Genomic DNA, 27,047 nt, shown 5'->3' with positions numbered 1-27,047 from the left:
CTTTGTGTCTGCCTGGCGTTTTGTCTGAATCTAGGACCCCTCCTTACCACCCCGGTTGGGATAGGATAGGGTGCTGGAGAATCAGGACGCCCAGGCTGCCTGTTCACACGTGGTGGGGCCCGCGAGGCACACACAGACTGTGTAGCAGGCAGCACGAAAGGGGGGGGCCGGGGGCCAGGCGCCGGGGGCGGGGGGCCGGGGGCCGGGGGCTGGGCCTTGAGCTGAGCTGAACCGCAGATGTTCTCTCTCTTCAAACTAGCCCACAGGACAAATGGGGGTGCAGGCCTGATAACCATTACAGAGGCTTCCCTGGGGTCCTCGTGGCCCTGAGCAGGGCTTCCTGCCAGCAGTGACCTGGGGAGCCCTTGTGGAGGAGGACGGGGAATGGGAGTCCCCTGCTTGTGGCCCCTCTTCCCGGTCCAGCTCCTGGAAGAGATGGTAGGAAATGGAGAGGAAATGCGGGACTGACAAGGCAAGATGGAGAGGAAAGAGAAAGGAGGAGATGGGGACACAGGGCAGTGGAGAGAGAAGGGGGAGAGAGAGAAAGACTCAGAGATCGAGAATAAGAGAGCATCTTCGAGGGGGGAGGAGATGAACAGTGCTTTCCAGGAAGAGGAAATGGTACTCCTGGAGGAAAGTCTGGCCTTGGAGTCTTTCCCACACAGCAGGTGGATCAGTGACTGACTTGGGGGCAGGGGGGCGGTGAGGTCCTGGCAGCATCTTGCGGGTCTCTTAGAGTGGGGAGCACATACATGGAGTCGGAACCTGGAGACCGATCCCCGTATCTGTGCCCAGTCAGAGATATGTCTCCGTCCCCACCTCTTTCCAGACTGAAGGGTGCTGCCCACAGGGACAAGACCCCCAGCAGGAGAGGCTCTGCAGCCTCCCAAGCTCTACGCTCAAGACTGTTGAGCCCAGCAAAGTGGAGGCAGGGAGGCCAAGGAGCCTGGGGTTGCAGCTGTGAACCTTGGAGGCTGGCCAGCTCCCCATCCCCCTCCTCCTGGTCCCCAGGCAGAACCTCCCCCCACCCCCTCAGCAGCTCGTGGCTCCGGCTGAGCTGACATCACCAGCAGCACATGTCAAGGGTGACTGCGCGTCTGGTGGAAAGAGCAGGATGGACCCAAGTCCCGGGTGCTGTGCCACCTTAGGCAAATCACTGCCCACCTCTGGGCTTTAGTTTCCTCAGAAAACAAAGGACGGGTAGGATACTTAAGGGCCCGATTACTCTGATCATCTAAGGCTTGATATCCTAACCCAGCTTGGACCCCTGACTTCTCTGGCTCCATTCACAGCGGAGCAAGCTCGTCTTCTGGAAGTGGGACCTGGGCCTAAGACCTGAGTTAGGGGCAGCTGGGGAACACTGTGCTCTGAATGAACTAGCCACTCCCTGCTTTAAAGTCATCCGTGGCTCCCCCAGCCCTCAGGGTGAAGGCCAAGTTCCCCAGCCAGCCGTGCATCACCCCTGTGCCTGATTCTCTGATGAGAACCACTGCTCCGTGCCTCTGTTGGACCTGCGAATTGATTGTTCCCTTAATCGTCTGTGATGTGTTACCCTCTGTACCTTTACACATGTCGTTCCTTTGGTCTGGACACACTTCCCCTCTTTCGCCCTTGGCTAAGTCGGCTCTAGCACCACCTCCTCCAAAAAGCCTTCCTGGATGCCGTTCCCACTCCCTCCCAATGTGGATGAGGTCCCCTCCTCTGGCTCACACAGCCCTGGGCGTCCGGTGTCCCAGCCTGATCATACTCCATTGTGTCTGTTTCCCTGTTAAGGGCAGAGACCCAGTCTGCCTTCTCATCTCTGTGACCCCGTGGGGAGTAGGAGAGCTTGCCTTACCCCGCCAAGAAGATATTTTTCAATGGACTGCAGTGGGATCAGGGCCTGCCCTCTTTGCTCTCCTCACGGGCAGCCTTGAAGGTGGGTGTGAGCTCCCTGGCTCTACCCCTCGCTTCCTGTGTATCTGAGGCTGTGGTGGGGGTGCAGGAATGGGGGCAAGGAGAGAGGTTGGTCTCCACTATTGCGTAGACGTTTCTCAAGGTCCCACCGACCCAGATCTGTGGAGTGGCCACGTTTTCCCTACCCTCTGTAGCCCCCAGGCCCACAGTGGAGCCCACACCCTGAGTCACACATCCCCCGCCTCCACCAGTCCCCAGCAAGGGAAGGGACCCCCTCGCAACGCATGGGGTCCATTCCTTTTAGGACAGCTCTGCCTTGTGCCTCCCCACCGCCTCCACACCTTTATTCATAATGCTCCCCGTCTTCCTGAAATCTCCCCTCCCCAAGTCCTGCCCATTCTTGACGGCCCAGAAAAAGTCCTACCTCCAAAGCCAATGTCCACATAGCTCAGGGGTGGTGCCATAGGGTCCCCAGTCCCTCTACCACCCAAAGGGATATGGCCATGGGTCCTCCTCTGGCCCACACCACGTGGCCAGCCCCACATGGGAGCAGAATACCCCCCCACCCCAAGCCCCATTAATGCAGTGCTGATTTACTGGCAGTTTTCCCCCACGTACCCCGCCCCGGAGGAGGACTGTTTCTCAGGGACAAGTTTATTACGGGAAGCACACTAATCTCTTTCATAATATCTAAAGGCATACCAACTGCAAAAATATCGGGCTCTCAAGTGTGGCCAGCTCGGTGTGGGGCCTGGTTGGGGCCATGACTTTGCTGCCTGGTAGGAGCCCATGGCTTCCTCCTGGGCTGCCTCGCAGGAAGGCACGGGGCCCCGGAGAGGAGAGGGGGAAGCTGGAGGAGAGAGGAAGCTCTGTGTCTGGTTCCGTGGTGGTGCATCCAAGGCTGAGGTGGGGCTGAGCTGGAACCTGAGGCTGTTCTGGCCTGACTCACCGACCCCAGTCAGGAGAAGGTTGCGTGAGCTCAGGCTGGTGGCAGAGCCAGCCTGGGGAGGGGCCTGGAGGTGGCCGCCCCAGTTCCACTGCCTCCCAGACCACGGCCGAAACCACGGATTACTGCCTCCCGAGCCCTCCCCGGCTTCCCAAGACCAGGGGGCAGGCCAGAGCGCTCCCGAGGCTGCGGCTGCGGGACAGACCTCCACCCAACCACAGCGCCCCCTGGCTTCTGGTGCTGGCGGCTCATGCCGATCCCCGGAACTTGCGGGCCCCGAGGCTGCGGTGGCTCGGAGGATGCTGGGGAAGCTGGGAGGGAGGGGGCTGGAGGCGGGGGGAAGCACCCCAGCACAGACAAGGACACGGCGGCTTCCCCACCCTCAGGGCTGGGCTCCGTTGACCTAGGCACCCGACAGGGTCCTCTTCCGGAAGGCCTGCAGGGCCGGATTGTGCAGCAGCGTGTAGGCCAGCCCCCAGCGGGCCCTGCCTTGGCGGGCCCTGGGCCCTGTTCCCCTGGCCACGGGGTCCTTGGTCTGCAGCAGCTGCATCCCTGAGAGGGAGACTTTCTGTGAGTCACTCAGCAAACACCCAGCCACGCCCCCTAGCACCAGCCCGGAGCAGTCTGAAAATCCCACGTGCAGTGCTGGGGAGGCTGGGGGGCCTGCTCACTGAGCAGGAGGTGGGGAGAAGCGTGGGCTGCAGAGGGGTGTTTGTAAGGGCTCAGGATGTCATCTGCAGGTGGCAGACAGAAGACGGAGGGGACAGCTCTATGGAAGGGACTGGAGGAAGGGCTGGGACAGCCAGCCCAGTGCCCCCCTCCCTACTACGCACTTTCCAGGCAGGGAGGAAGGGGGGAGACATCTCATTCTGTGTGTGAGAAGGGGGTGTGTGTGCAAGCTTGTGGAATGGGGAGAGGGAGATAGGGTATGTTTGTATCGTGGGAAAAAATCACCCTGACAGGGGCCAGGAAACTTCTCACTTCCTTTCTCCCACAGGCCTCGGAGGGAGAGAGGAAGTAAGCATTTTCCTGGCACTCCTATGTTGTACGTTGGACATGCATCCCATGTGGTGGGGAGGAGGTGTGCCTCGTCCCTTAGAGAAGGGGGTGGTCTCAATTCCCGCCATCTCCCGGGGGAAGGTGCACCTTCTTCTTCCTCCCCCTGTCTGAGGCCGTCCTGGGGGGCCCGGGGAGGCCGGGGCTGCTGGGTCTGCAGGAGCAGGGTGCAGAAGGCAGTCGTGGCCGGATGTGACTGGCTGGCCTCCATCTTCAGGAAGCTGCAGTATGTGTGGTAGCCTGGGAGGGGGGGAGGACGACAATGCTGGGGGGAGGAGGGCCCCCCTCCCACGCACCTTGCCCCCGAGCAGGTGGGACATGCACCGCACGTGGGCCCGCTGCCCACACTCGCCCCACAGGGTCACAGACAGGCTCCGGGACACAGTGCAACGTGGCCCAGGCCAGGACAGATTCTCCCTTGCTGCTTGCACAGCCCGAGCCACAGTTGCTCATGGCCCCTGCCTAGCGACCTTACCGGGGTCGAGAGTGGCTGCTCGGGGCGGTAGCAGGCTGAGATCCATCTGGCCAAGGTGGACGGCATTGTAGACGGCGGAGAGGAGCACGCGCCCGGCAGCCACCATGGTGCCCACCAGCACGTTGATGAGGAAGAGGAAGAAGGTGGCTGCGTAGAGCACTCGCCTGGGGGTGGGGAGAGAAAAGGCCGAGGCTGCCCCCCCCCACACACACACAGAGCCTTCCTCAGGGTCAGGGTCAGTCGTGGATGAGCACAGCTGCTGTGTGTTTATTGACTACCTACCATTTATCGAGTACACCTTCGAAGCACCGTGCCCTGTGCTGGGCCTGCTCTCTCAAGCCAGCTTGCCCCCCACCACCCTGGGAGCGGGTGTGGTACTCTCTTCTATAGAAGGGAAACTGAGCCCCAGAGAGATCGGGTGGCTTAGCTAAGGCTGTCTAGCTAGTCAGTGGCAGACCTGGGGCTTATGGCCTGGATCTTTCTGTCTCCCACCTCCCTCCTCTAGGTCTCTTGTCCACTGACTCTGAGTCCCTCCTGGCGCTGAGGTCCTCCCACAGCCTTTCCACCTAACATGGAAATAATGTTTCAATTAACCTCCTTCCTGCAAAGGGGGAGGTACAGGGTTTTAGAGGACACAGAGGATCCAGGGGAGAGCAGTGCTGACCCCCAAAGCAGGAAAGGCTCGTGGCTCATATTTCTGATACTGTAACAGGTGAATAGAGAAGTATTTCCGAGTAGGGGGGGCCACTGTTCCCTTTCCGTTTGGGTAAGGCAAGCTCTCCTACTCCCCACTGGGCTTCCCGAGAGAGAGAGGAAAGGGAGAGATGGCAGTGGAGGGAGAAAGACACTACAAGAAAGACACCGAAGAAGAGGCTGAGGTCCTGGAGGTACCACAAGCCCAGGAGCCTCCTCACCGGTTGGTAAGCTGTGGGTGTCCATGGTGAGTCTCCAGGAAGACCCAGTGGGCTGCCATTTTCTGTAGGACCACAGCCAGGGCCAAGGTCAGCCAGAAGGGCCTGCAAGTGGGGTGGGGAGGAAGTCACTATTAGTAGTCCTCTGGGAAGTGGTCCCAGAGCCCTCAACTCTTTGCCTCTCTCACCATGAGGACTCCAAGGATCGGAGGAGCAGAAGGTTCCTGCCATGGAGCACAGGCATGAACACCAGGAAGGCAAGGATAACGGTCCCCAGGAAGAAGATGATCTGCTGCACCAGGAGCCCTGCAGGATGGGGAAGTGCAGGGGGATGGACATTAGGCTGTGCGGGACCCAGCCCACCCTGGCACTCCCAGGAACCCAAGGGCTTAGGAATGGCGCAAGCCTGGATGCAGATCCCTGCTCTCCCACTGCCTAGCTGTGCCAACTGGAGCAAGTTCCTCTACCTCTCTGAACTCCTGTTCATCCTCTGTCAAATGGGGTAGTGGCCCCTACCTCAGAAGGCTTGTTGGGACGATCCAGTATAATGTCTGTGGCGACTCTTTGAAAACCACAAAGTGCTCTGCAAACGTTATTTTCCCCCAATTGCCCCTGAGTCCTTGGGGACAAGATTGCATTTTAAATTAATGTTTGCATTCCTACTGGCCAGAGACTGACACACAGTTGACCCCAGAAAGCCGTCTATTGAAACAAATGGCTAGGTGTTTACACGGCGTAATGCGTGTAAAAGAGCTTGGGAGGTATAAAATCTACCAAGATGAGGAATGCCAACTTTTTGTACTAGTCATTCCTCTTCTCCTTTATCATTCTTCTCCTCCTCCCCCAGGGAGGTGAGAACTGAAGGAACCGTCAGGGAAGGGAATCTGGCCCTCACTTTTGCAACACTGAGCCCAGCCCCCTCACATTTCAGAGGGCTTTATTCACTGTACAGCCCCTGGGAAGAATCAGAAACTCGGAGGTAGGAGGGGTCCTGGAAATTAATCTAACCTAACTCTCTCAGGGCAGGACCCCCTTTGCAGCCCCAAGAGTGACCACAGAACCTTGCTTGCATATCCCCAGTGACGGGGATCTCATTATCTCCAAGGCAGCCCACCGCGGCATAACACTCTCTTATATAAGCAGGAATATGCCTCCTTGAAGTTCCCACCTTGCAGCCCTGGGTCCACCCTCTGTGTAAATGGCTAGTGGCCCTGAGGGGCTATCCTCACGTGAGGGGTATCCTTTCCCCAGGGGCTTCTGCATCTGCCCCCCCTCCCCGAACCTGAGCGAGCCTCCTGGAGGCAGAGAAGGCAAGGTGGGTCCCTCTTCTTATTCTCACCCCGGAGTTCGCCCAGCACAGGCAGACACCCAGGGGCAGCCCAGACCTGCTGAGTGCTCTCCCCTTCCCAACTGGGGCCAGTTTCTGGGGCCAGCTGAAGCCAGGTGGGGTGGCAAGGGGGGCTCACCAAGGCAGGTAAAAGCTGTCTGGTAGGCGCTGAAGCTCATCCAACAGAATATGGCCTCGCGGGAGGGGTGGGGACTCTGGGGCAGGGGGCCCAGGTCCAGGGCGGCCCCTCGGTGCAGAGCTTGCAGATTGGCCCTGGTTGGGGGAGGGGAGGGCAGAGGGGGAGAGGAAGGCAGGGATCTCAGGGACCACACACACTCCCTAGATTCCTCCTCTGGTGGAACTCCCTGTCTACTTACAACCTGTGGCCACGGACAGGAAAGCCAAGGGCTGTGGGAGCCCTGCAGAGGTTACTAACCCAGGCTGGGAGGTCAGGTAGGGCTTCCTGGAGGAGGTGGTATCTGAGTAGAGTCTTAAGGGATGAATAAGAGTAAGTGTCAGAGCAAGGTAAGGGGCAAGGCCTGATCAAGGGAGACAAATTCAGGCAGAAGGCTCAAACCTGAGCCAAGTCAGAAAAGTGAGGAAACAACAGTAGGGATGGAAAGTGACTCGCAGATCAGCCACCAGGGCAGGAGGCAAGGTTCCAGGCAGGCAGAGGCCTGAGGGCCTGAGTGCCAGCCAAAGTAGAGCCAACCCTGTGGGAAGAGATCCCTGCACAAAAACCCTGAGGCCTGGCAAATGCACTCTCTGACATTGCTCCCCTTCCCAAGCACCCTGCTCACAACTAGAACCTTCTTTCCCTCTCCACTCACAACTCAGCTCCATATCACTCCCCGTGAAAGGGCAAGCGAGACAGTTTGGCATTCAGTGGCCCATCACAATCTCTTCAGTGCCCCAGCGCCAGCCGGGTCACCTCCACACCCACCCTGGCGTGTGGCAGCCTCACCCCCGCTGCTGCTTCTTACACAGTCCCTCCGGCCCTGGCGCGCCCTCTCCCTCCCTCAGCTCTTGCCTCTTCTTCCGATCCCAGGTGGAGGGCTGGCTTTCCAGGCTGCCTTCCCCATTGAATCAGTCCGCCCAGCGGTCCCTTCTCAGAGGGCCAAGTCCACCCCCAGCCCTGCTCAGCTGAGCCCTGTATCACTCCCACCAGACGGGAAGGCCCCACCTTCCCCACCCACCACGGGGCAGCTGGGTGGGGGGGTTGGGAGGGGCGGGACACAGGGACAACCTGGGCCTGCAGTGGCTCTCCCTTCGTCCAGCCCCAGGCCCTGCCCCGCAGGCCTCCTGGCTCAGGGCTCCCGCACCTCTTCCCCACATCTGCACCGGGGGTCAGACCCTGCCACTGACCTGTGCGTCACCAGTGAGCGGATCAGCATGAGGGAGGTGAGTGAGCAGGACAGGACCAAGGCCGAGATGTAGCAAACTGGAGGGGCAGAGAGGGAGCAAAGTGGGAGGTGGGAGCCCCTGAACTGCCCCCAGGGGGGTGCCTGGGTGGGAATTAGTCCTGCCCCATACCCACCGTCTGCCCTGAGCGGAGGCCCCTTGCCACCTCCCCCCGCCCACCTCATTCTCAGAGGCAGTACAAGTCAACAATCTCAGCCCTCCCCTCCTGCCCAGTGACATGGTGGCCAGGACAGGGAGAGGCCAGCTCCGAGGCTGCAGACCTGGTCTCCACCCTTGTCTTGCTGCTTCCATTGCTGTGTGATCCCCAGAGAGAGACACCATCCAACCTGGCAACTGCCTCCATCTCCTTGGCTTCCTGGCCGTATGGCCTTCAGGGGGCCCCTTGGTCTCCCAGCCTTGGCTTGCTCGTGCCCGGCTGCCTAGCTCCCAGTATGACATGGGCCATAAAACCCCATGTCATGTGTGGGCCCACAGAGGGTGTGAGTCCATGTCAGTGTGGCCTGTGTCCTTCAGAAGGAGGGAGGTGACCACTGCTACCCATCTCCTCTGGCGGTGGCCCCTCCTGCCCAGCTCCTTGCCCCCCCAGCCCCGGCCATGCCCACACATAATGAGTTTGCTGCATCCTCGGCAACAGGGGAGAATGCACAGCGCGTTGCGAGCAGCCGAGGTATCGAGGCCTCCTAGGGACTTGAGGCTGCAGCTCTCCCGCCCTCCATCCACACCCCGCCTCGGTCTGCACCCCCGCAACAACCCCACCGAGGAGGCACTGGGCCAACCAGGAAGCCGAGGCTCAGCGAGAGAGCCTGACCCGCCAGTCACACTGCTGGCAAGTGATGGGCTGAGAGGCCTGTGACTGTTTCCAAGCAGACCCAGAATCAGCCCCGGGTGCCTGCCCCTGATCTCATCAGTCATCCGGGGGAAGGGTTGCTGGAGCCTGCGTCCCACGCAGAGCCTCGGGAGCGGGCGCAAACACACGGGGAGAGGCACGCACTAGTCCCACATAGCCTCGGGGCTGGAGAGGGGGGTCTCGGCACTGGCAGCACAGAGGGGCCACCTGGAGCTGTGAAAACCCCTCATGGCCCAGGCGGCACCCCAGGCCAATTCAGTCAGAATTTCTGGGTGTGGGACCCAGTCCCTAGCTTTTGTAGTTTGCGTGCAGCCTGGGTTGAGAACCGCTGCACTGGGAGCTTTCCAAAGACAGAGCCTTCATGATTCATTTCAATCAGCAGTTGATTGAAATCAACCAACCCACCGGCAGGTATCAAGTGCCTGCTACAGCGGTTCTCAAAGTTAGGCTTGAATGGGAATCCCCAGGCGGGCTGGTTGGATCGTAAAGGCGGGGCCCCACCCTCAGCGCTTCTGGAGTCCAGCAAGAGGCTTGAGCCTCGGGATTTTAAAGAAGTTACCAGGCGATTCTCAGGCGCAGCCAGGGTCGAGAACAATGCTACAGAAGAGAGCACTGGGCATGTGCAGCTCTGCTCGGCCCCGCTTGCCCTTCGGCAGCGAGCTCAGCACCAGCAGGAGGGCGTTCTGGACATTTCCTGCCAGGTGAGGGGTCTGCCTGCTGAGCCTGCACATGTGAGTGAACAGGTTAACACAGGGTGAGGGGTGAGCAAGCCCCCCCTGGCGCCAGGCCTGGCTTTTGATCTTCATCCATCTACCTCCTGCTCTTCTCTCCCTCAATTGGTTCCAAACTTGGATCTCTCCAAACCCCAGTACCCATAAAATCTTCCTGCTCTTTGCTTCCTCTGGGACCCTGCTTGGTAGATATCTGACTTCCCCCAAGGGATGGAGGGCCTCAGGGACAAGGCTGCCCTTGTAGCTTTGACACCTTTTGCAGTAGGGAAGTTGAAGCCCAGAGAAGTGAAGTGGCATGCCCAAGGTCACATAGCTTATAAGTGATGGAGCGGGAGTTCTAATCTAGTCTGCCTGACTCAGAGGCTGAGCCCTCTGTGAGCGATGCCAGGCTTATGGTCCAGGTGCCCAGTGGGCAGCCTAAAACAGCTCTCGGTGTTCAGAAGACATTAGCTCCTTAAGCTAAGGAGACATCAAAGGGCCCCTGGGCCCAGATATAATCTCAGTTCCGACCCTGGCTTGCTGAGTGGCTTTGGGCATAGCTCTAATCCTCCTGGGCCTCAGTTTTCCTCATCTGTGGACTAGGAGGGTAAACGCTGCTTGCTCTGTTTGGCGCCTGAATCCAAGAAGATCCAGAGTGGAGGCCTTGAGGCTTGGAAACTGCAGCATGCGATGTTAAATGTCGGTGTGGGGGGTAGAAGCAAAGCCCACCATCCCAGACAGGTCACTTCCCGCTCTGAGCCTCATTTCCTGTGCCGCGGGTGAGGACTGATGACGCCGACCTAACAGGGCTGCTGTAAGCAGGGGGCCGACCCTGGGCGGAGGTGGGCCATGTGGGCCCCTGCCTGTGGTCCGGCTTTCGGCCAACTTAGAGAAATCTCCCGGGGACTCCAAGTCAGCAGATGCTGCAGGCCCCAGGATTCCTGACCACCAGGCCTTGTCTCAAGATGATGGAGAGAGCCCCAGCAAGGTGTCAGGAGACCGTGTTCCTCTCTTCATTCCACTCTGCCCAGCTGTACGACCACAAGTGAATCCTTCCCTGCGTGTCAGGTGTGGACACTTCTCGACCTCCTCCACAGGGGCCACTGGGAGGGCCTGGGAGGTGGTGTAGGTGGATGACCAGACTAAGGGCTGAAGGAGGCATCATACCCCAGAAGTGGAGGCTGGTATGGTTTCCTGGCCCGGGGGCTCATTGTCAAGGGAAGGAAGGAGAATGGAGATGGCCCAGGAGGACAGGGACTGGGGACAGGAAGCATCGCCCTGCCCAACCTACCCCCCCACCCCCCGCCATGGCGATTAGCTCAGAATCTGGCCCAGTGTCCCACACCACTGCCTCCTTCCCTCCTTCCCTCCCCTCAGCAAGACTCAAGGGGCCGTCCCCTCAGCTCACACATCCCGAGGCCTTGCCCGTCTCCCTGCCCAGAGAGCTGAGCAAAGGCACTGGAGCTGAGGGTGGGAGACACCACATGAGCTGAGGGGCCGCTCAGATGACTCCTTCAGGTCTCAGAGACCTGGAACCGGAAGCCACGACCACCCCAGTTTGGAGGGGAGGCAGTCGAGACCCAGAGAGAGAGGAAGGGACATGCCCAGGAGCATCCCACATGTCCCTGGCAGGCTGGAACTGAGCTGGGGTATGCGGCTCGTGTCCCCACTGGGCGCCCTCCGGGGCTCCCGGAAGGCCTCACCTTCCAGAGCCCACAGGTGATGCTTCACCAGCCATACCACCTCCTGCCTGTCCTCTGAGAGCATGATCCCGAAGCCGGCCAGTAGGTAGGAGATGTCCGTGGTGATCCCCGCCCTCACCTTCTGGATGGTGGGTACCACGCCCACCAGCAGCAGCAGCGCCACCTGGAAGAGCCCCACAAGGAAGGTGCCAGGACCTGGCTGTGCTCACACCAGGCCCCCATCCCAGATGAAGTGTCTCCTCAGCTCATAGGGAGACTTCAGGGCAGAAACTCCGGCAGCGCGCAGGCTGCGTCCCCATGCCCAGCACCCATCAGAGTCCGCGGCCCCGAAGCAGCGTGCTCACCAGCACATTGCAGAGATAGGACGTTAGCCTACCAGGCCCCTGCTGTGCCTCCAAACAGCACAACTGTCTATCTGCACCTTTGTCTACCTATCGGTCATCTATCTATCTAAGCTGTGGAATAGAAAGTTTCCAATTTCCCACGTTGGCAAAAGCCAAGTACCCTATAGATTATCTCAGGCATTGAAGCTAGACGGACCTGGGTTCACATCTTGACTACCTTGAGGTATTAGCTAGAGGAACTTGGCCGAGTCAGATTCACCTGTCTGAGCCTCAATTTCCCCCATCTGTAAAATGGAGACAAATTATACCCACCTCCCAGGATTTGGGCTTTTCGGTTTTCTGGGGGTGGCAATGGAGGGGAGTATTTCTCAAACGCATATTATTTCCGAACTACCCAAATCTGCCTAAACCTTCCCAAACTGCTCAAAGAGGAAAGTAATTCTATTTCCTCTGTTTTACAGCTGAGCTAATGGGTTCAGAGATGTTGAATAACTTGCCCAGGGTCACACAGGAGGTAAATAATGGAGCAAGGATTTAGACCCATGTTTGTATGACTCCAAAGCTCATGTTCTGACTCTACATGAGCCCCGTGAGAGTTGACACCCCCTCTCTTCTGGGCAGGCCAGGGTTCCCCAGATATCCAGAAGCAGCCAGGTGGGACTGTGGTTGAGGCTTTTGGAGAGTGGAGCTGGGCCTACGCTGTCCCACGCTTGGCAGTCAGGGGCGGGGGTCCAGAGGTAAATGGTATGACAGGGGCAGGACCTACCTGGTAGATGGCTGTCCCTGTCAAGGTGGCTGAAAGCACCAGCTTCAGAGGGAGTCGGAATCCTGCAGTCCCCAAAAGGAGGGATGTGGTAAGCCCCAGCCCCACCCAGGCCTGGGAGCCCCCTTCCCTCCCAAAGGGCCCAGGTAAAGGGCTAGGGCTTGCAGGACCCTGGACCACCAAAGCTGGGCCAGGGGCTTCCCCTTGTCCCCAGCTGGAGCTGTTCCTCCTGGAGGGTTCTGGGGGTTCTGGGGGACGGGAGCTGGCCTTCCACGGCAACTGTTCTGCACGAGGCGTGGGTGAGGTCACCTGCCACTCTTCTTTTTTTTTTAAAGATTTTATTTATTTATTTGAGACAGAGAGAATGAGAGAGACAGAGAGCACATGAGAGGGGGGAGGGTCAGAGGGAGAAGCAGGCTCCCTGCCGAGCAGGGAGCCCGATGCGGGACTCGATCCTGGGACTCCAGGATCATGACCTGAGCCGAAGGCAGTCGCTTAACCAACTGAGCCACCCAGGCGCCCCACCTGCCACTCTTAACCACAGCTCCGTACCTCGCTGTGGAGTGTAGATGTAGTTTCGGTAACAGATCCAGGCCCAGGATAGGAAGCCATGCTTGGAGGTGTGGGAGCTGCAGAAAGACGGAGGCAGGCAGGTGCCCTCAGGAGAAGCCCCCGCCCTGGGCCCGAGCCCCAGAGTTTGGTTTCTTTGTCACTCTGCCCCACCAGCTGCCTAGGACCTCACCTGCTCTCCAGCTTCTTCCGGCAGAGGAGGGTCCTCAGATATTCCTCACAGTAGCTGCTCTGCAGCCCCTGTGGAGACAGACAGATGGACGAGCAGATGGGACCTGCCCGGAGCCATCCCTGGGACCCTGGCTCAGGGTGTCACAGTGAGCACATGGGGCTCCATAAAAACCTCTTGGCTGTGGCAGGGTGCAGAGAAGGGCCAGCCTGTGGGGATGAGGTCCATGCCCCCCAAAGCTGCCCTTTCTCCTCCACAACTAGGAGACTAACCAGTCTCCTAGGAATACTCAGCACTGAGCGGTTCATCCTAAGGGCTGCGTCCAGCTCTCTCCTGCTTCACTTAGTCACATCTGCTCATTGCTTCCCCCGCCCCCCGCCCCGGCCCCCTGGCCTTGGCTAGCTGAGACTGGAGCAAAAGGAAGCCTAGGTCCCATGGGCACATCCCTGAGCAGGACACAGGTTGGGGCCGTTCCAGGTCACATCCCGCAGGCCTCTCCTGCTACTCCAGGGAGATCACAAGGGTGGCCGGATTTGTCTAAGCCACATTCCAGGCCGAAAGCTGCCTGCTAAGTTCCAGAGGCCCGTGGTAAGGTGGGGTGAGCCCTTGCCCCTGATCATTAGAATACAAGCCTATCACCTGTTGCCATGGCAACACACACGCACGCACACCACCCAGGGTAGGTATGGGTCAGGTCAAAGCTTGACTGGGGCCTCTGAGGCTTAAACCTCTCTGCCGCAGGGCCAAAGAGGATTCTATTTCTTCCAGGACTTCTCGGGAGGAGAGGCATGCCTGGAGGGAGAGGTGAGGCAGCCAAGATCCCTGGAGGAGGAGGGAGAGGGCCCAGGGGGTAGAGATGTGACCAGTGTACTGGGGACCCTGGGAGAGCCACTCCCCTCTTCTGAGTCAACTGTAAAAATGAGGGGACATCGGGCTTCCCCAGAGGAGTGTGAATGTCAGGAGGCCAGTAGTGACTGCCCGTGAGGTCCCTTCTGTTACCAAACCCGGAGTTGGGTGAGCCCAAGGAGGACCCGGGGCGGCCGCTGGAGGACCCGAGCCCACAGGCCTTTCTCCCCTGGGTCTCCTTCCCTCCTCGGGGCACCTCTCTGGCTTCCATCCCAGCCCCCCTCCTGAGCCCCAGGCCCCTGGTCCAGCCACCCACCACATCCCCACGACTGCGCATCAGCCCCCCCGAGCACCCACCCACATCCAGTGTTCATCTCTCAGCAACTGGCGTGAGCACCTCGCTGCTCTGTCCTCTAGGCCACCCTGTGAGCCCTGCCTTCACCCTCCCCGACTGGAGAGTAACTGAACCCCTTGGCGTCTGGGTCCTCAACCTCTCCTGAGGCTGTCCGCCTCCCTTCGAGGGCCTCTGTAGGGTGGTTTTCTTCTTCCTCTCCCACCAAGAAGAGTACATGACCCTGTGTCTGCCCTCACCCAGGGCTGTGGGCTGGGCCCCGGCTGCACTTCTCACTTTGACGCGTGACTATCTGTTGCTGCCTGCATCTCCCCCAGCGCCCTGGGGGCCCCTGGGGGTCAGACACAGGCCAGCGGCTCTGAGTCCGCAGTCCCTTGCTCAGGGCCTGACTCTTGGTAGGCACTTAGAAGGCTTCTTAATAAGATTGCCTTGTCTTGTAAGAATTCTCTCTCGCTATGATTTACCCACCCATCTATCTAAAACTTCAGAAATAGCTGCTGATTATCTAACATGAGCTAAGACCCGCCCAGTGCTACAAATTACACGTGAACAAAACAGACACAACCCGTGTCTGCCCCTTTACTCCTCTTTCCTACACCTGCAAGACCTTCTCCTTATTCTCTCCCTGCTCCAGATCCTCCCTGTCCTTCAGGGTCCCTATTGAAGTCAACCTCCTCCAGGAAGCCCCCCGAGCCTGCCTCAGTTCTCCCAGTCCACCCCTTTATCTGACTTTATCCAACCATACGCAGCCTAGAACTGATTCATAATGCGACTCTGCCCCAGGAGCTTCCTGGGGCTCCTGGGCATCTGCAGAGCTCCTCGGAGGCACCAGTCTCCTGGCCTGTCTCATTTCTCCGGCTGGCACCTCGGGGTTTCAGAAACAGAGCTCGGACTGCCCTGTCCTCTGGTCCGCCCCTCCTCTGCTGACTCCTGGCTGCCCCAGGTACCCCGGGTGCCAGCTCAGGGCCTGGCCTAACCTTCGCTCCAAGAGGGAGGACTAGCCTGTCACTTGGTGACTCGGCAAATATTTTTGAGCACCTACTATGTGCTGTGCCCGCGCACAGGGAGCCAACAGCCATGGAGGAGTTCAGGGCATCCTGGGTGCTGAATAGGAGCTCAGGCCAGCCCTGCCCCTTTACCTCAGAGCCCGCTCCTGCCGTGTTCCTGAAGCCTCTCACCAGCTGCACCGGGTACCAAAGGCTCAGGAATCCGAGGCCCAGAAGCAGAGGCAGGGAAGCCAGCAGGGAGTAGTACTTGTAGATCTAGACAGACAGACAGACGCCCAGATACACCTACCTTCTGCTTTCCTCCCCCGACAGAAGACCAGGACCCAGGTCCCTTCCCACTTCACTCCCACCTGGCTGACGGTGGTCTGAGGCTTCTGGTCCTCTCATGCTCCCCCCTACCCGGGTCACTCAGCACAAACACTCCCACTCCCCTTCTGAGGCCCTGCGGACCTACTCCCCCCTCTCCCGGGCTCTTGGACTCCCACAGCCCTTAGAAGAAATCCCCTCCTCCCTGCTCCAGGGGGCTACCGTGGGGTCTGAAACCGGAGATACCCCTTTGCTATGTTCCTTTGTCCCTGGGCTCTGGGCACAGGCCCCTGAAAATTAGACAAAGGCCTAATATTGACCGTGTACAGTTGTGACCTGGCCATCAGGGAAGTGCAAGCCCTACTTCCTGGCACTGAGGCCTTTCCAGGATTGGGCTCCTTCTGCATTCACTCATTTATTTGTTAATTCAATACATTTTTACTGAGAGCTTAGTATGTGCCAGGTTCTGGATGGGGAAAAAGACGCACCAAGTCCTCGTTCTCAAAGAAACCAGCTAATCCTCATCTCTACCCTGGAGGATTGGTGTTATCCACTCCATTTACAGGGAGGGAAACTGAGTCTCAGAATGGTGACATGATTTCCTCAAAGCACTTAGCATCACCTGGCATCATTCCGTATATTTATTTATTTATTGTATCTTCCCTTCTGGAAAGGCAGCTCTTGGGATGCTAGGGACTTCATCTGTCCTGTTCACAGCTATATTCCAGTGCTGGGAAATGTCCCTGTACAGAGTATGTGCTTCAGATATGTTTGTGGAAGGAAGGGAGGAAGGGAGGGCGGGAGGAAGGAGGGCGGGAGGAAGAAGCTGGGTTCAAACTCAGGTTGTCTGGCTGAGGCCTATGCCTCCACCCTTTGGGCACTCCCAGCCAGCAGTCAGTGAACCAGGTTCTGAGGTTCTAGAATTCTCTTTTCAGCCCTCCAAGACCATCCCCCCAGTTCAGGGCTCGCCTTCCTCCATCTCTTCGCTCCCACTCCAGCCTGGCCGAAGGAAGGCTGGGGAATCAATAATGGAGGGATTTCAGGCTCCCTCTTCCTCCCCCTTGGCCCCTTCCTCCTCCCTGCCCCCTCCCAGACTGGAAGCTCCTGAGGGCAGGCCCAGCTCCCTTGTCCCTGCTCTTGCCACAGAGTGCCCAAGGTTGGAAGGGCCTGCGTTCCCAGGAGGGGAATTCAGGGCAGAGTAGAAGGCAGCAGAGAAGTCCAACACGTAAAGAAGAGGAAAGGAGCCTGCCCGGGTTATGCAGTTCCTTCGCGCCCCTCTGCCTCAGGCCGTTGTGAGTCAGTGGTTACCTTGGGTGCCTGAGGACACTCAGCCCTCTGCCAGACCTGGACCCCAAGGTGAGCCCAGGACAGCACGCTGCCGAGCAGGTGTGCAGCTCCCTGCCTCACGGTGGCACAGGCGGCCAGAGGGTAGTAGAGGGCAGGGTAATAGAGCAGGGCGATGATCTTCCATGGCCCTGGAAGGCAAGGCGGGCAGAGGGAGCCACGTGATGGAGCGGCAGATGTGGGGCCCCCCGCAGGCCCCTCTCCTGCCTCCCCCTTCTGAGCCCCTCAGCTGGTTCAGGGGGCAAGAACCCCACATTCACATTCAGGTTCTGACTAGTGCCAGCGTTCGTGATCTCGGGCAAGTTACCTCTTGGAGTCTCAGTTTCTCCATCTGTAAAATGGAAGTAATGGTACTGTATTAGCCAAGGCAAAACGAGAAGGTAGATGTACAGTGCTTAGCACAGCGCTTAGTCTGTTGTCAGTAAACTGAGCTCCGGCTTTCCTATTGTTCCCTCCCCTGACGCTCGGCCTCCTCCAGCGTGAAATGGAGCCAACACCCACCCTGTGCAGAGTCACTGTGAGGGCTGGCTGATCTAAAGAGGTCATGTTGAGGACAGCGGCTCCTCTTGGTGGCCACTGTCCTTGTACCGTCACTTCCTTGAGCCCAGCTCAATTGTCCAGAACCCCGACTGCTTCCTGCCCACCCCCCTTCACTCTCAGAGACCTGCGCTGTTCTGGGAGAGGGGTTGGCACAAGAACAGAGGAGGTGGAGAGGGCAGCCGTGCCCCGACAGCTGGGACCAACGAAGGGCAGGTGTCGTGCAGTGCGGCTGGGAGGTCCGCGGGACAGCATCTTCTTGGCAGTGGCTCATGACGGGGATGGGAGGTACCTGACTCACTACAGAAGAGCCCGCCCCATGCTCTGGATGCCCACCCAGCCCATCCTACCAGTCCAGCCCCAGGGCCTCAGCCGTGCTGCGTACCTCGGCTGGGGGGTGAAGCCAAGGGCAAGAAGGGCAGCGGGTCCTCGGTGGGGAGCAGCAAACACAGGGAGCTGAAGAGGACCACGAAGACAGCCGCAGGCACTGTCCAGGCCGTGTCCCCCGCCAAGAAATCCACGGGGCTGGTGCAGAGACAGGGAGGACAGAGGGGCGTCGCTCGGGCCCTGCACCCCCATGAACCCATGCCGTGTTCCAAATGTCAGGGAGGTAGAGATGGAAACTTTCCAGAAGGAAACCGAGGCCCCGTTACCCATTCATTCCACAACTATCTGTGGAGTGCCTCCTGTGTCCCAAGTTCTGGGCCCTGTGGCAAAGTGACTCAAGAACTATGCGGCCCCCACCCCCATACACACGCACACAGCAGGAACAGGCCCGAGCGCTGCTCCCTCCGCCCACCCTGGAAGCCCCAGGAAACAGCTGCCTCCACACAAATCAGTCTGTCTGGGCTGGCAAATCTTCAGAGAGCTCAGAGAATCACAACATCCTTATGCTACAGCCACGGCCGTGGCCGGGGTGCGGCCCAAGGCAGAGGGCAGACCACGAGCACAGCTGTCCCAAGCATCAGCCCTCTGGGCAGGCCACTCAGACCTTCTGCATCTGTCCAGCTTGACTCATGCCCTGAGGTCATCCGCTTCCTTCTCCATCCTGCTTCCTGCTCCCCCCACTAGGCAGGGCCAACTCTTACCTGGGCCCACCAGTGACAGAAACCCAGGCTAGTTCTCCACAAAACCATCATGGCAGGACTCACCTTGGTGTGTGGTCTGGGCCTGGGAGGCAAGGCTGTCTGCACTGGGACTCCAACTGCCACCTCCCCCAACCCTTTGATCTCTCCCATATGAGCCTGCCCAGTTCCATCTCAGGGTCATCCCTGTCCCAGGCTTTGGGGTTGTAGGACTGAAGGAGAGAGGGGGAAGAAAGTCCTAGCCATGGGGACTGGAGATCAGTCCCTCATAATCTGCCATTAAGCATCAGGGTCCGAGTGATGCCTTCAAGGGAAATGAGGGTCAAGATGGCATGGGATGGCCATCGCCTGTCCAGACCATGGGCCACCTGAGGTAATGCGTCCTGGAGCCAGGCCCTGTTGGGCTGGTGTCTCCTGGGTCTGGCACGGGAGCAGGTGGACCTGAGTGCGGCCCTCCCCTTCCCTCTGGGGCTCCCGCCTAAACCTGGGGATCCAGATAGGGGTAGCGAGAGCCCCCGGGCCGAGAGAAGTGGGGGTGTCCCTGAGGCCAGAGCTGCTTCTAGGTACCTAACAAACCCCCACCGTCCCAGAGTGGCCCCGTCAGCCGGGCCACCTGAGTGGGGGCGCCCAGGCCTCGGCACCAAGCGGGGCAGTCCAGGCCCGCCGGGCCCGTGGTGGGGTCGGAGCCGGCGGCACCTCACGAGCACAGCCAGCAACAGCAGCGCAAGGACCTGAAAGGAGAACACAGAGCAGGCCTTGGGTGCCCAGTCCTTCCCCGAGGGGCTGAGTCTGAGGGCTTGGCCTCAACACCCAGGACCGCCCTACCTCCCAGGGCACGATCATGCAGCAGACTGCGGACTGGCCAAGAGAAGAGTGACAAAAGTCGGAGAGGTTGGACTTGGCCCGCATCTTGGTTTGGGTCCCCACCCTGGGAGAACTCCCAGAGTTGGGGCTCCTGGGGTTCCCCTTCGCCAGCCCAGCAGGGAGCTCAAGTCCCCCTGTCCAGTCTGGCGATAGGTGGCGAGCGGCGAACAGGTCGGCCTCAGGGTAGACTCACCGACAGCAGGGCCAGGCCGGTGTGGAGGAGACCCGACAGCACGCTGGGGCGGCAGGTGGGCACCACTCTGCAGAGAGCAAGGGAAGGTTGGCTCAGGCCTGGGTGTGTAGCCAGCCGGGTTTGGGGTTCCAGGCTGTCTACACTGGAGCTCCGCCCACCACCTCCCTCCACCCTCCGATCTTCCTCTGCAAGCTGGCCCAGCTCCACCTTCTAGGGCTGTTCCAGGGTTTCCATGCCCTTCATGGTGCGCTCTGAGGTTACAGGGCTGAAGGAGACAGGGGGCTCCCAGGAGAAGGCATGGGAGAAACAGAGTGGGCCAGCTCAACCCAGCCCCTCTTCTTTCTCACCCATTCTTCCTAGCCTTCAAGGCCACTTCATTCCCCCCTCTTCCGGGAAGCCTCTGACTGCTCCAGGCCTCATAGACCTCTCTTTCTCAGAATCGTGGCGGAGCCTCTTGCCTGGGTGGAGCAATTGAGTGTTTGGTCCTACGATTTGCCCTGTGGCATTTGATGTGAGTTTAAAAGATGGTTAGCATCTTTTGAGGCAAAGAAGGGGAAAGGGAGCTCCGTGTAGAGGGAGGAACACAAGGAAGCGAAGTGACAGGCAGCAGACGGTGTGGCTGGGGCCAGGCAAGGCTTTCCGTTTGCCTGCAGTCTATAAGGTTGCAGGCAGGCCGGGAGCAGGTCACAGAAGGCATGGGAGGCACTAGGGAGCCATTGAGGGTGTTGGAGCAGGCCGGTGTTCTGGATCTGGGGAGATTTCTGGGGCTCAATTTGAATAATAACAACAGTAGTAACTAGTACTTACTAAGAATTGACTACGTGCCAGACGCTGTTTGTTCCTTGTATTAACTCAGGTATTACTGACAAAGTGGGTGCTATTATTGTCCCCGTTGTGTAGACAAGGAGACCAAAGCTCAGGGAGGCTAAGTATCTTGCCCAAATCACACCGGAAAGCAGCAGAGTAAGGATTCGAACTGAGGTTGTCTGGCTCCAAGCCCCCACATCTGACCAGGAGGGGAGAGGTAAGGAGTATGGAAGGAAGTTTTAAGTTGAACCATATGAAAGTGTCATTTCTGTACATCAAAAACAGTTGAAAATTCACATTTTCAAGGAGTTCAGCGTAAGCAGCGACTGGGGAAGGGAGACGACAGGCTGCACCTCAGACGTATATAGGAGGAAGAATGTAGATGCCTGGAGATGGAAGAGCAGAGGGAAGGGGGTTTCCAGAATGACTGCAGAGTTTTAGGCCTTATTCCAAGAGGAGAGGTGAGGACCAGAATCACATGTAGCCAAGGAAGCGAGGCTTGGTCTCAGACACTCAGACAGAGGCCGGACTGCAGAGTGGTGAGGACATTGAGACAAAGAAGGAGCGGGACAACTGTTTCTAGAAGTTAGTCTCTGAGCGGGAGCCTACAAAGGGCCCCACTCAGAGGGAAAAGGCCGACTGTCTGGGGTGCGGGTCCTGATACCCACCCCCATGTCACCCCCCCCCCCCAGCAGAAGGGCCTGCCAATGACCCTGGTGCTGGCCTCATGCTGGGAGGGCAGGCCAGGAGGGAAGCCTCCAATTCCCCAGGCAGCCCCGTGAAGTGGTGGGGAGGTGGGTGTCATCCTGGATGGCTGCCACAGGCATTCATGTCCCCAGGCTCTGGCTGTTAGTGATAAGTGGATACCATGTGGGCAGATGTCAGGCTGGGTACATGACCGGGTCAGGGGGGCTCCGGGGGTAGGAAAGGGCCAGCTAGGCTTCCATGGATCAGTCCCGTGCGCCACAGAAGACCCCACATGACACATCCCACCCCCATCAGACTTACTCCCTTCCCAATCTTTTCAACCAGGTCTTTCCACCATGAGGGCACCTGGACAAGTGTGACCAGGAGACAGAGTCCAGCTGGCCACTGGAACCAGTGCCCACCAGCCCGAACCAGCCTGCTGGGGGCACACCGAGGTGCAGGGGGGGCCCAACATCAGGAGCGCCTCGAAGCTTCAGTGCACCATCTCCCTGGGGTGTCTGACTCACTCAGGGAGAGGTGGGCCCAAGTTCAGCTCCTTGGGATTCCCCTTGAGCTTCCACTTTTAGGGGTGGCGCTTAGGGGACAAGCAAGGCCACTTGGATTGACCAAGTAAGTAGAGTCAAAAACAAACCTCCCCGTTGTTGCCTGCAGTGGGAGAAGGCAGTTGCAGATTGCAGATGCCTCACACGCTAGAGTCAGTGCTGCCCGTCGCCCGGGCCCTGCCGTGTACCCAGCTTCAGTCTGAGGCCGTATCTGAAGAGCCTGGCCCCAGCCAGTGCCCGGGCCCTGAGGCTCCCAAGGACACAGCTGCAGATTAAGGTCTCACCCCAGGTCAGGATCCATATCCTCACAGGGTCCTGGGCCCCTCCCCATTCTGCTGCTTCTCCCACTCCAAAACTATGCAGCAGGACAAGGGGAGCCTGCGGGCTGTCCGGAGCAACAAGGGGAGGGCTCGGCCAGCACCCTTGCCGACCCAGGGCTGCTGACCGGGTGGCCAGCACCCTGAGTCCTCCCAGCATGAGGCTTAGCTGGGGCCTCTGTCCCTGCCAGTGACCCAAGCCTGGCCAGGCCACAGTCCCAGCCCCCGGGGGGGCGCACCAGCGTTTCTCCTTCTCTAGTTTCAGGTGTTGATGGAGAGCAGATGTGTGCACATCTGGCTCGGCCACCCCCACCCCCCAGCCTCACCTTTCCAGCTCCCCAAACCCTCAGTCAGAGCAGGGAGGTGGGGGATGGGGCAAGGGCCGGGAACAATAAGGGGAGAACCGGGCTCTGGGGCCCGCACAGGCCAGGCGTCCTTGGCAGCATATGGGGCCCAGGGAGGCCCAGCCCCTCAGCCAGGGTGCCCAGACTAGACAAAGATAGGGTCTGGCAAAGGGAGCCGTGGGCCAAGCCCTCTGGCCACACTGGACTGGGCCGAGGCTGCCTCCCTCCCCTGGGCTCGCCTGAGCACTCCTGCAAAAGAGAAAGGGCCTCCTCATCTTCATGGAGACTGAGAACCGGCCAAAGGCATCAGGCATCTTTCCTCAAGGGCCCTCCCCCCAGGCTTTCTTCCTCAGGCCTCCCCCTGCCCTGGGCTGCCCAGAGGGCGTGACAGCTGGTGGCCACCACACCCCGGGTGGTCACCAGAGGGACCAGAAACCCCTTGAAGGCAGGCCCAACTTCCCTCAATCATTCAGCCAGCACGCTGCAGCCCAGCTACTGGCCAGAGCCGCCCCAGACTGGATGGATCTGAATTTGCAAGGAGAAGGCCCAGGAGGTTGTATTTTTAACAAACCACACAGATGCTTTTGAAGTGACAGCCTGGCCCAGGACCCCCACCTCAAGTATCAACACCGGGCCAGGGCTGTTTTTCTCCGGTAACAGGAGTCTGAAGCCCAGAGACGCTGTGACTTGCCAAGGGTCACACAGCAAAAGGCAGCACAATTCATCTTACCAGTGGCTTCCCCATCCCCCCATCAGTAACCTCTGCCACACCCCACTCTGCGGGTAGACAGACTTACCCTTCTGGCTGGAGCTCCTGATCCCCCTGGGGCTCATCGATGTACCAGTTGGAGTAGTCATCTGCGGCCCCGGAGGAGGTCTGGTTCCCCACTGCCTGGGACGACATTCTCCGGCCTTTCTCCTCTGCCCCCCCTCCCCTGGACAAGTGGGGGAAAACCACTACAGATGTGAAAAGAGGCTTAGGGAGAAAAAAAAAAAGAAAGAAACCCAAACAAAGAAACGTTTCTGTTTAATTCTAAAGGTTACTTTCTTGCTTTTAGCTCTCTGGGAAAAGCCCGTCTGGGAGAGAGGGCCTGGGCCGACCCGCTGGCACAGGGAAAAGGGGAAGGGCTCCTCGAGTCCCTTCCCGTCCCTTCCCGCCCCGTCTTGCCCGCTCCTGCAGGGAGTTATCCCCTTGGGAAGAGGGCGGCCCTCGGGGTCTTTGGGGCTCTTGCTGGAGCACCTGCCTGTTCGTCTGACCACCAGCCTCTGTGCAAAGGCCCATTTTCAAAGAAAGTTTGTCCAATCCAAGCTGCCCACAGAAACCCCCCCCTTCCTTCCCCCTCCCCAAAGCCACCCAAATGACCCACAGACACACACTCAAGGAAGGGCAGGGAGGAAGGAGATGCAGAGATGAAAGGGTGGGCGGGCAGCAGGCAGGCCCAACATAGCTGGAACCTCCCAGCTGGGATCCAGGTCCCTCCTGCCGTCAGGGGTCAGCCCAATCCCCCTCTTTGTTAGGCTTCCCCGAGACAACCCCCCCACCCACCCCACCCCCAGCCTTAGCCTGCCCCTCTCTGCGTCCTTTGGCCCTCAGTGATGGGATCACATCATGGTCCTGACAAAGTGCCCCGCCAGGGTAGGAGGCCCCAGCTCCACGCGGCCTGAGCCCTGCAGGCGTGTGGCCAGGAGGGTCCGGCACCAGGCTGCGCACACATACCTGCCTCCTGTGCCCCCCCCCCAAGCGCCCACACCTCTGCCCTCTGCATCTGCAGGGCACCACGCACACAGTCCAGCGTTTGGCAACCCAAGGAGCAGCTGGGGCTGGACCAGGGGCGGAGGCGGGGAGGGGGAGCCTGTCCACTCCTTCTCCTGGGTTTCCATGAAGGAGGCAACATGTGTCTCACTGGTAAAAACTTCTGGTTTCTCCAACTTGATTGCACAAGGAGATAACTCACCCTCATGAGGCGGAGATTAGTCCTCTAAACACAAACCAGACCCACGGGTAAGCAAGAAGAACCCCTCTTGTCCACGGTTCCTCCCACGCTATGGGGTGAGGGTGAGGAAGGCAGGGCCCAGGCAGGGGCTGGGGCTCCCTCTCCATCCCCCCACCCTGCCCCTGAGAAGCTGTACCCCTGGCTGGCTCCCCTCCCCTTCCTGGCCCCAGCTCGGAAGGGAAACAAGAATCAGATAAAGACAGTGAGCCCTTCTCAGGCCCCTGTCCCTGGGTGGTGGTCAGGCCCCGTGAACATCTGAAGGTCCCTGTCTTTCCAATACCCCAGGGGACCCCGGGCCACACACACCCTCCAGCTAAGGCACTCATTCCACAAGTGTTTTTTCTAAAGGCATTCATACATTTATTCTTTTAACATAAATTCATTGAACAACTACTAAGTGCAGGCACTATTCTGGGCCCTGGCATGTGAGAGTTTACACTTCGGGGGGGGCACAGACAAGTAGGTAAATAACCACGAGTCTGAGTCTTCCTGTCTACAAAGGGAAGGCACAGAACGCTCTGATGTATACCATAGGAAGCTGAATTTGGTCCAAAAAAAATGAGGGGTTCCCGAAAAAATAAATCTTTTCATGGAGATCTGAGGGCAAGGAAAAGTCAGCTGTGCGGAGGGTGGGGGTCTTGAGGATGGGAGTGGAGGAGAAGGAAGCGGGTATCCTCATAGAGGGAACAGCCCCCCGGGGTGAGGGGGTGCTCAATGGAGACTGAGCTTGAAATCCTAAAAGCTCCCCATGCAAACTTCATAGCCAGGCCCACGAGGCCTTCCAGGATTAGGGCCTGATGCCATGTCAGCCTTGGCTTCTCCCCCTCCTTCCCAAATGACCCTCTTCCAGGAAGAGGGCTCAGACCACCCCTCCCCCTCCCGCAGAGCTGTCAGCGGCAGCTGACTCAGAACTGAACCTGAACTCTCTGTGATGCAATGCAGGAGCCCGCACTGCCCATCTGTTCCCAGGAACTTGGGGGTGAATCCAGCCTCCTAAGCCTGGCTGTGAGGTCCTGGGGGCAGAACTCGGCCTCTTCTCTTCTTCCTCCCTTATTCCGCTGGTACACACCCAGTATGGGGCTCTCGGGTGACGAGGACTTTACGACCTGGGTTTGGCCAAGCCATTGCTCGTTCTAGTGACCATCACCCCTCCACAGGCCTGCCGTGTTCAGGCTCCTGTGTATGTCTCCAGCCAGGCACTTCAGAGGCTCTGCTCCAACACCAGAGTCCCGCACCCCCTTCTCTGCTCAGGAGTTCTGGACCCCCAGCCTAGAGAGCAATTAACTTCTATCTGATCTTAAATCCCCCTGGTGATCTATCCAACAATTGGAGTCCAGTCTGTGATGGGGAGCTCACTCCCTCTATACAAGGCAGAGATGTTCCTCGCTGGGCAACTCTGCCTGTCAGAAACTTCTTCCTTCCCTGGAGGAAGCCTCCCCGGTCTGGTTTGTTCATTCAGTCATTTACGCAACAAATGTTGATTGCATCCTGATTATGCACCAGGCAAGGTTCTACATGCTGAGAATGTAGCAATGAGCAAGAGAGGTACGGGGGAGAGTGGGGAGACAAACGTGTCATGGCGCTGAGAGGGAAAATAAAGTGGGGCGAGAGAAGAGAGACAGACAGACAGAAGGTGGCTGCTTTAGGCTGGATGGTCAGGGAAGGCCCCGCAGAGGAGGTGACGTGTGAGCAGAGACCTGGGGGAAGAGAGGGGTACCTAGCTGGGCACTGAGGAAAGACATTCAGGCTGCCTGAAGGAGCCTCCATCAGCCTCAGGGGCTGAGCCAGGCTGGCAGGGAGGGGCCCAGCTGAGCCCAGACCCAGTCCCTGACCCAATCCCTTCCCCACAGCACCTCTCCCCCCACCAAACCCTGCTCTGCCCCCAAAGGGACTTGCAGTGGATGCCTTCTAGCGGCCTCCCCCAGGGATATCCCAGGGCCCATGAGATCACCTCCCTCCTCACTGGGGAGATGCAGAGGTCGCCTTCAGGAGGCCCCAACCAGAGGTGAAGAAATTGTGAGCTTTGTCCCTCTGCTTGGGTGTGGGCGCAGTGGACAGCAGGCCGCGCCTTGATGGAGGCCACACGGACAACGGGCAGGAGCAGGCCCAGGGGGGAAAGCACAGGTCCTATATGGAGTGGGAAGTGCCCTGGTCGGGGATGCAGCCTTACCTGGGTTTGAACCCTGGGGCTGGCTGCGATTCCCTTGGCCTCTCTGGGTCTCAACCCTTCCTCTGTCCCAGGAGGGGTGGGGCTTCCAGCCTGGCTTTGACTATGGGCTCTGCTCTCCCTGAGGCCCCTACTCCCTGCCCTCAATGACTTCACGGCCCAAGAATGTGGAGTAGCACACCAGCCACTGGCTGTAGCGAGAAGGTCAAAGCCACAGAGGCTGTGACTACCCAGGTGTCCCCTATCATCTTCTACCCACCCTCCTGCCCCCCCCGCTACCCCCCCACTCCCCCATCCATGCTGGTGGGGCAGGGAGGGAGGCAGGCCACGTGGAAGAACCATGCATACTGGGGGGCTACATAGCTCAGGCTGGGAGGGGAACCCCACTTCTTGAGTCCAAAGTACCTCCTCAGCTCAGAGCTGGAATGGCTTGGTGCTTACATCTGTAAAATGGGAGGGTTGGCACCAAGGTGTTAGGAGAGATGTCACCTGGCC

At 59.1% G+C, this 27,047-nt stretch overlaps 1 protein-coding gene across 1 annotated transcript; it reads right to left on the bottom strand.

Annotated features, from left to right (window-relative positions):
* Positions 1-2,543: 2,543 nt before the first annotated feature.
* On the bottom strand, positions 2,544-23,296 carry STRA6 (signaling receptor and transporter of retinol STRA6). Its single transcript, XM_045901879.3, is given in 18 exon segments — positions 2,544-3,394; positions 3,989-4,138; positions 4,374-4,537; positions 5,288-5,389; positions 5,473-5,590; positions 6,751-6,884; positions 7,977-8,052; positions 11,294-11,456; positions 12,404-12,465; positions 12,953-13,029; positions 13,143-13,210; positions 15,477-15,599; positions 16,959-17,125; positions 17,302-17,325; positions 17,917-18,056; positions 19,250-19,347; positions 19,674-19,740; positions 23,189-23,296. Coding segments are annotated over 18 exon segments (2,010 nt in total). The 5' UTR covers position 23,296; the 3' UTR covers positions 2,544-3,224.
* Between the last annotated feature and the right edge of the window lie 3,751 nt (positions 23,297-27,047).

This window comes from Mirounga angustirostris, unplaced genomic scaffold (assembly GCF_029215605.1).
Source record: "Mirounga angustirostris isolate CCGP_5_RB_7025 unplaced genomic scaffold, mMirAng1.0.hap1 SCAF_9, whole genome shotgun sequence".
Classification (NCBI taxonomy): Eukaryota; Metazoa; Chordata; class Mammalia; order Carnivora; family Phocidae; genus Mirounga; species Mirounga angustirostris.
This window is presented reverse-complemented; position numbering and strand designations above follow the sequence as displayed.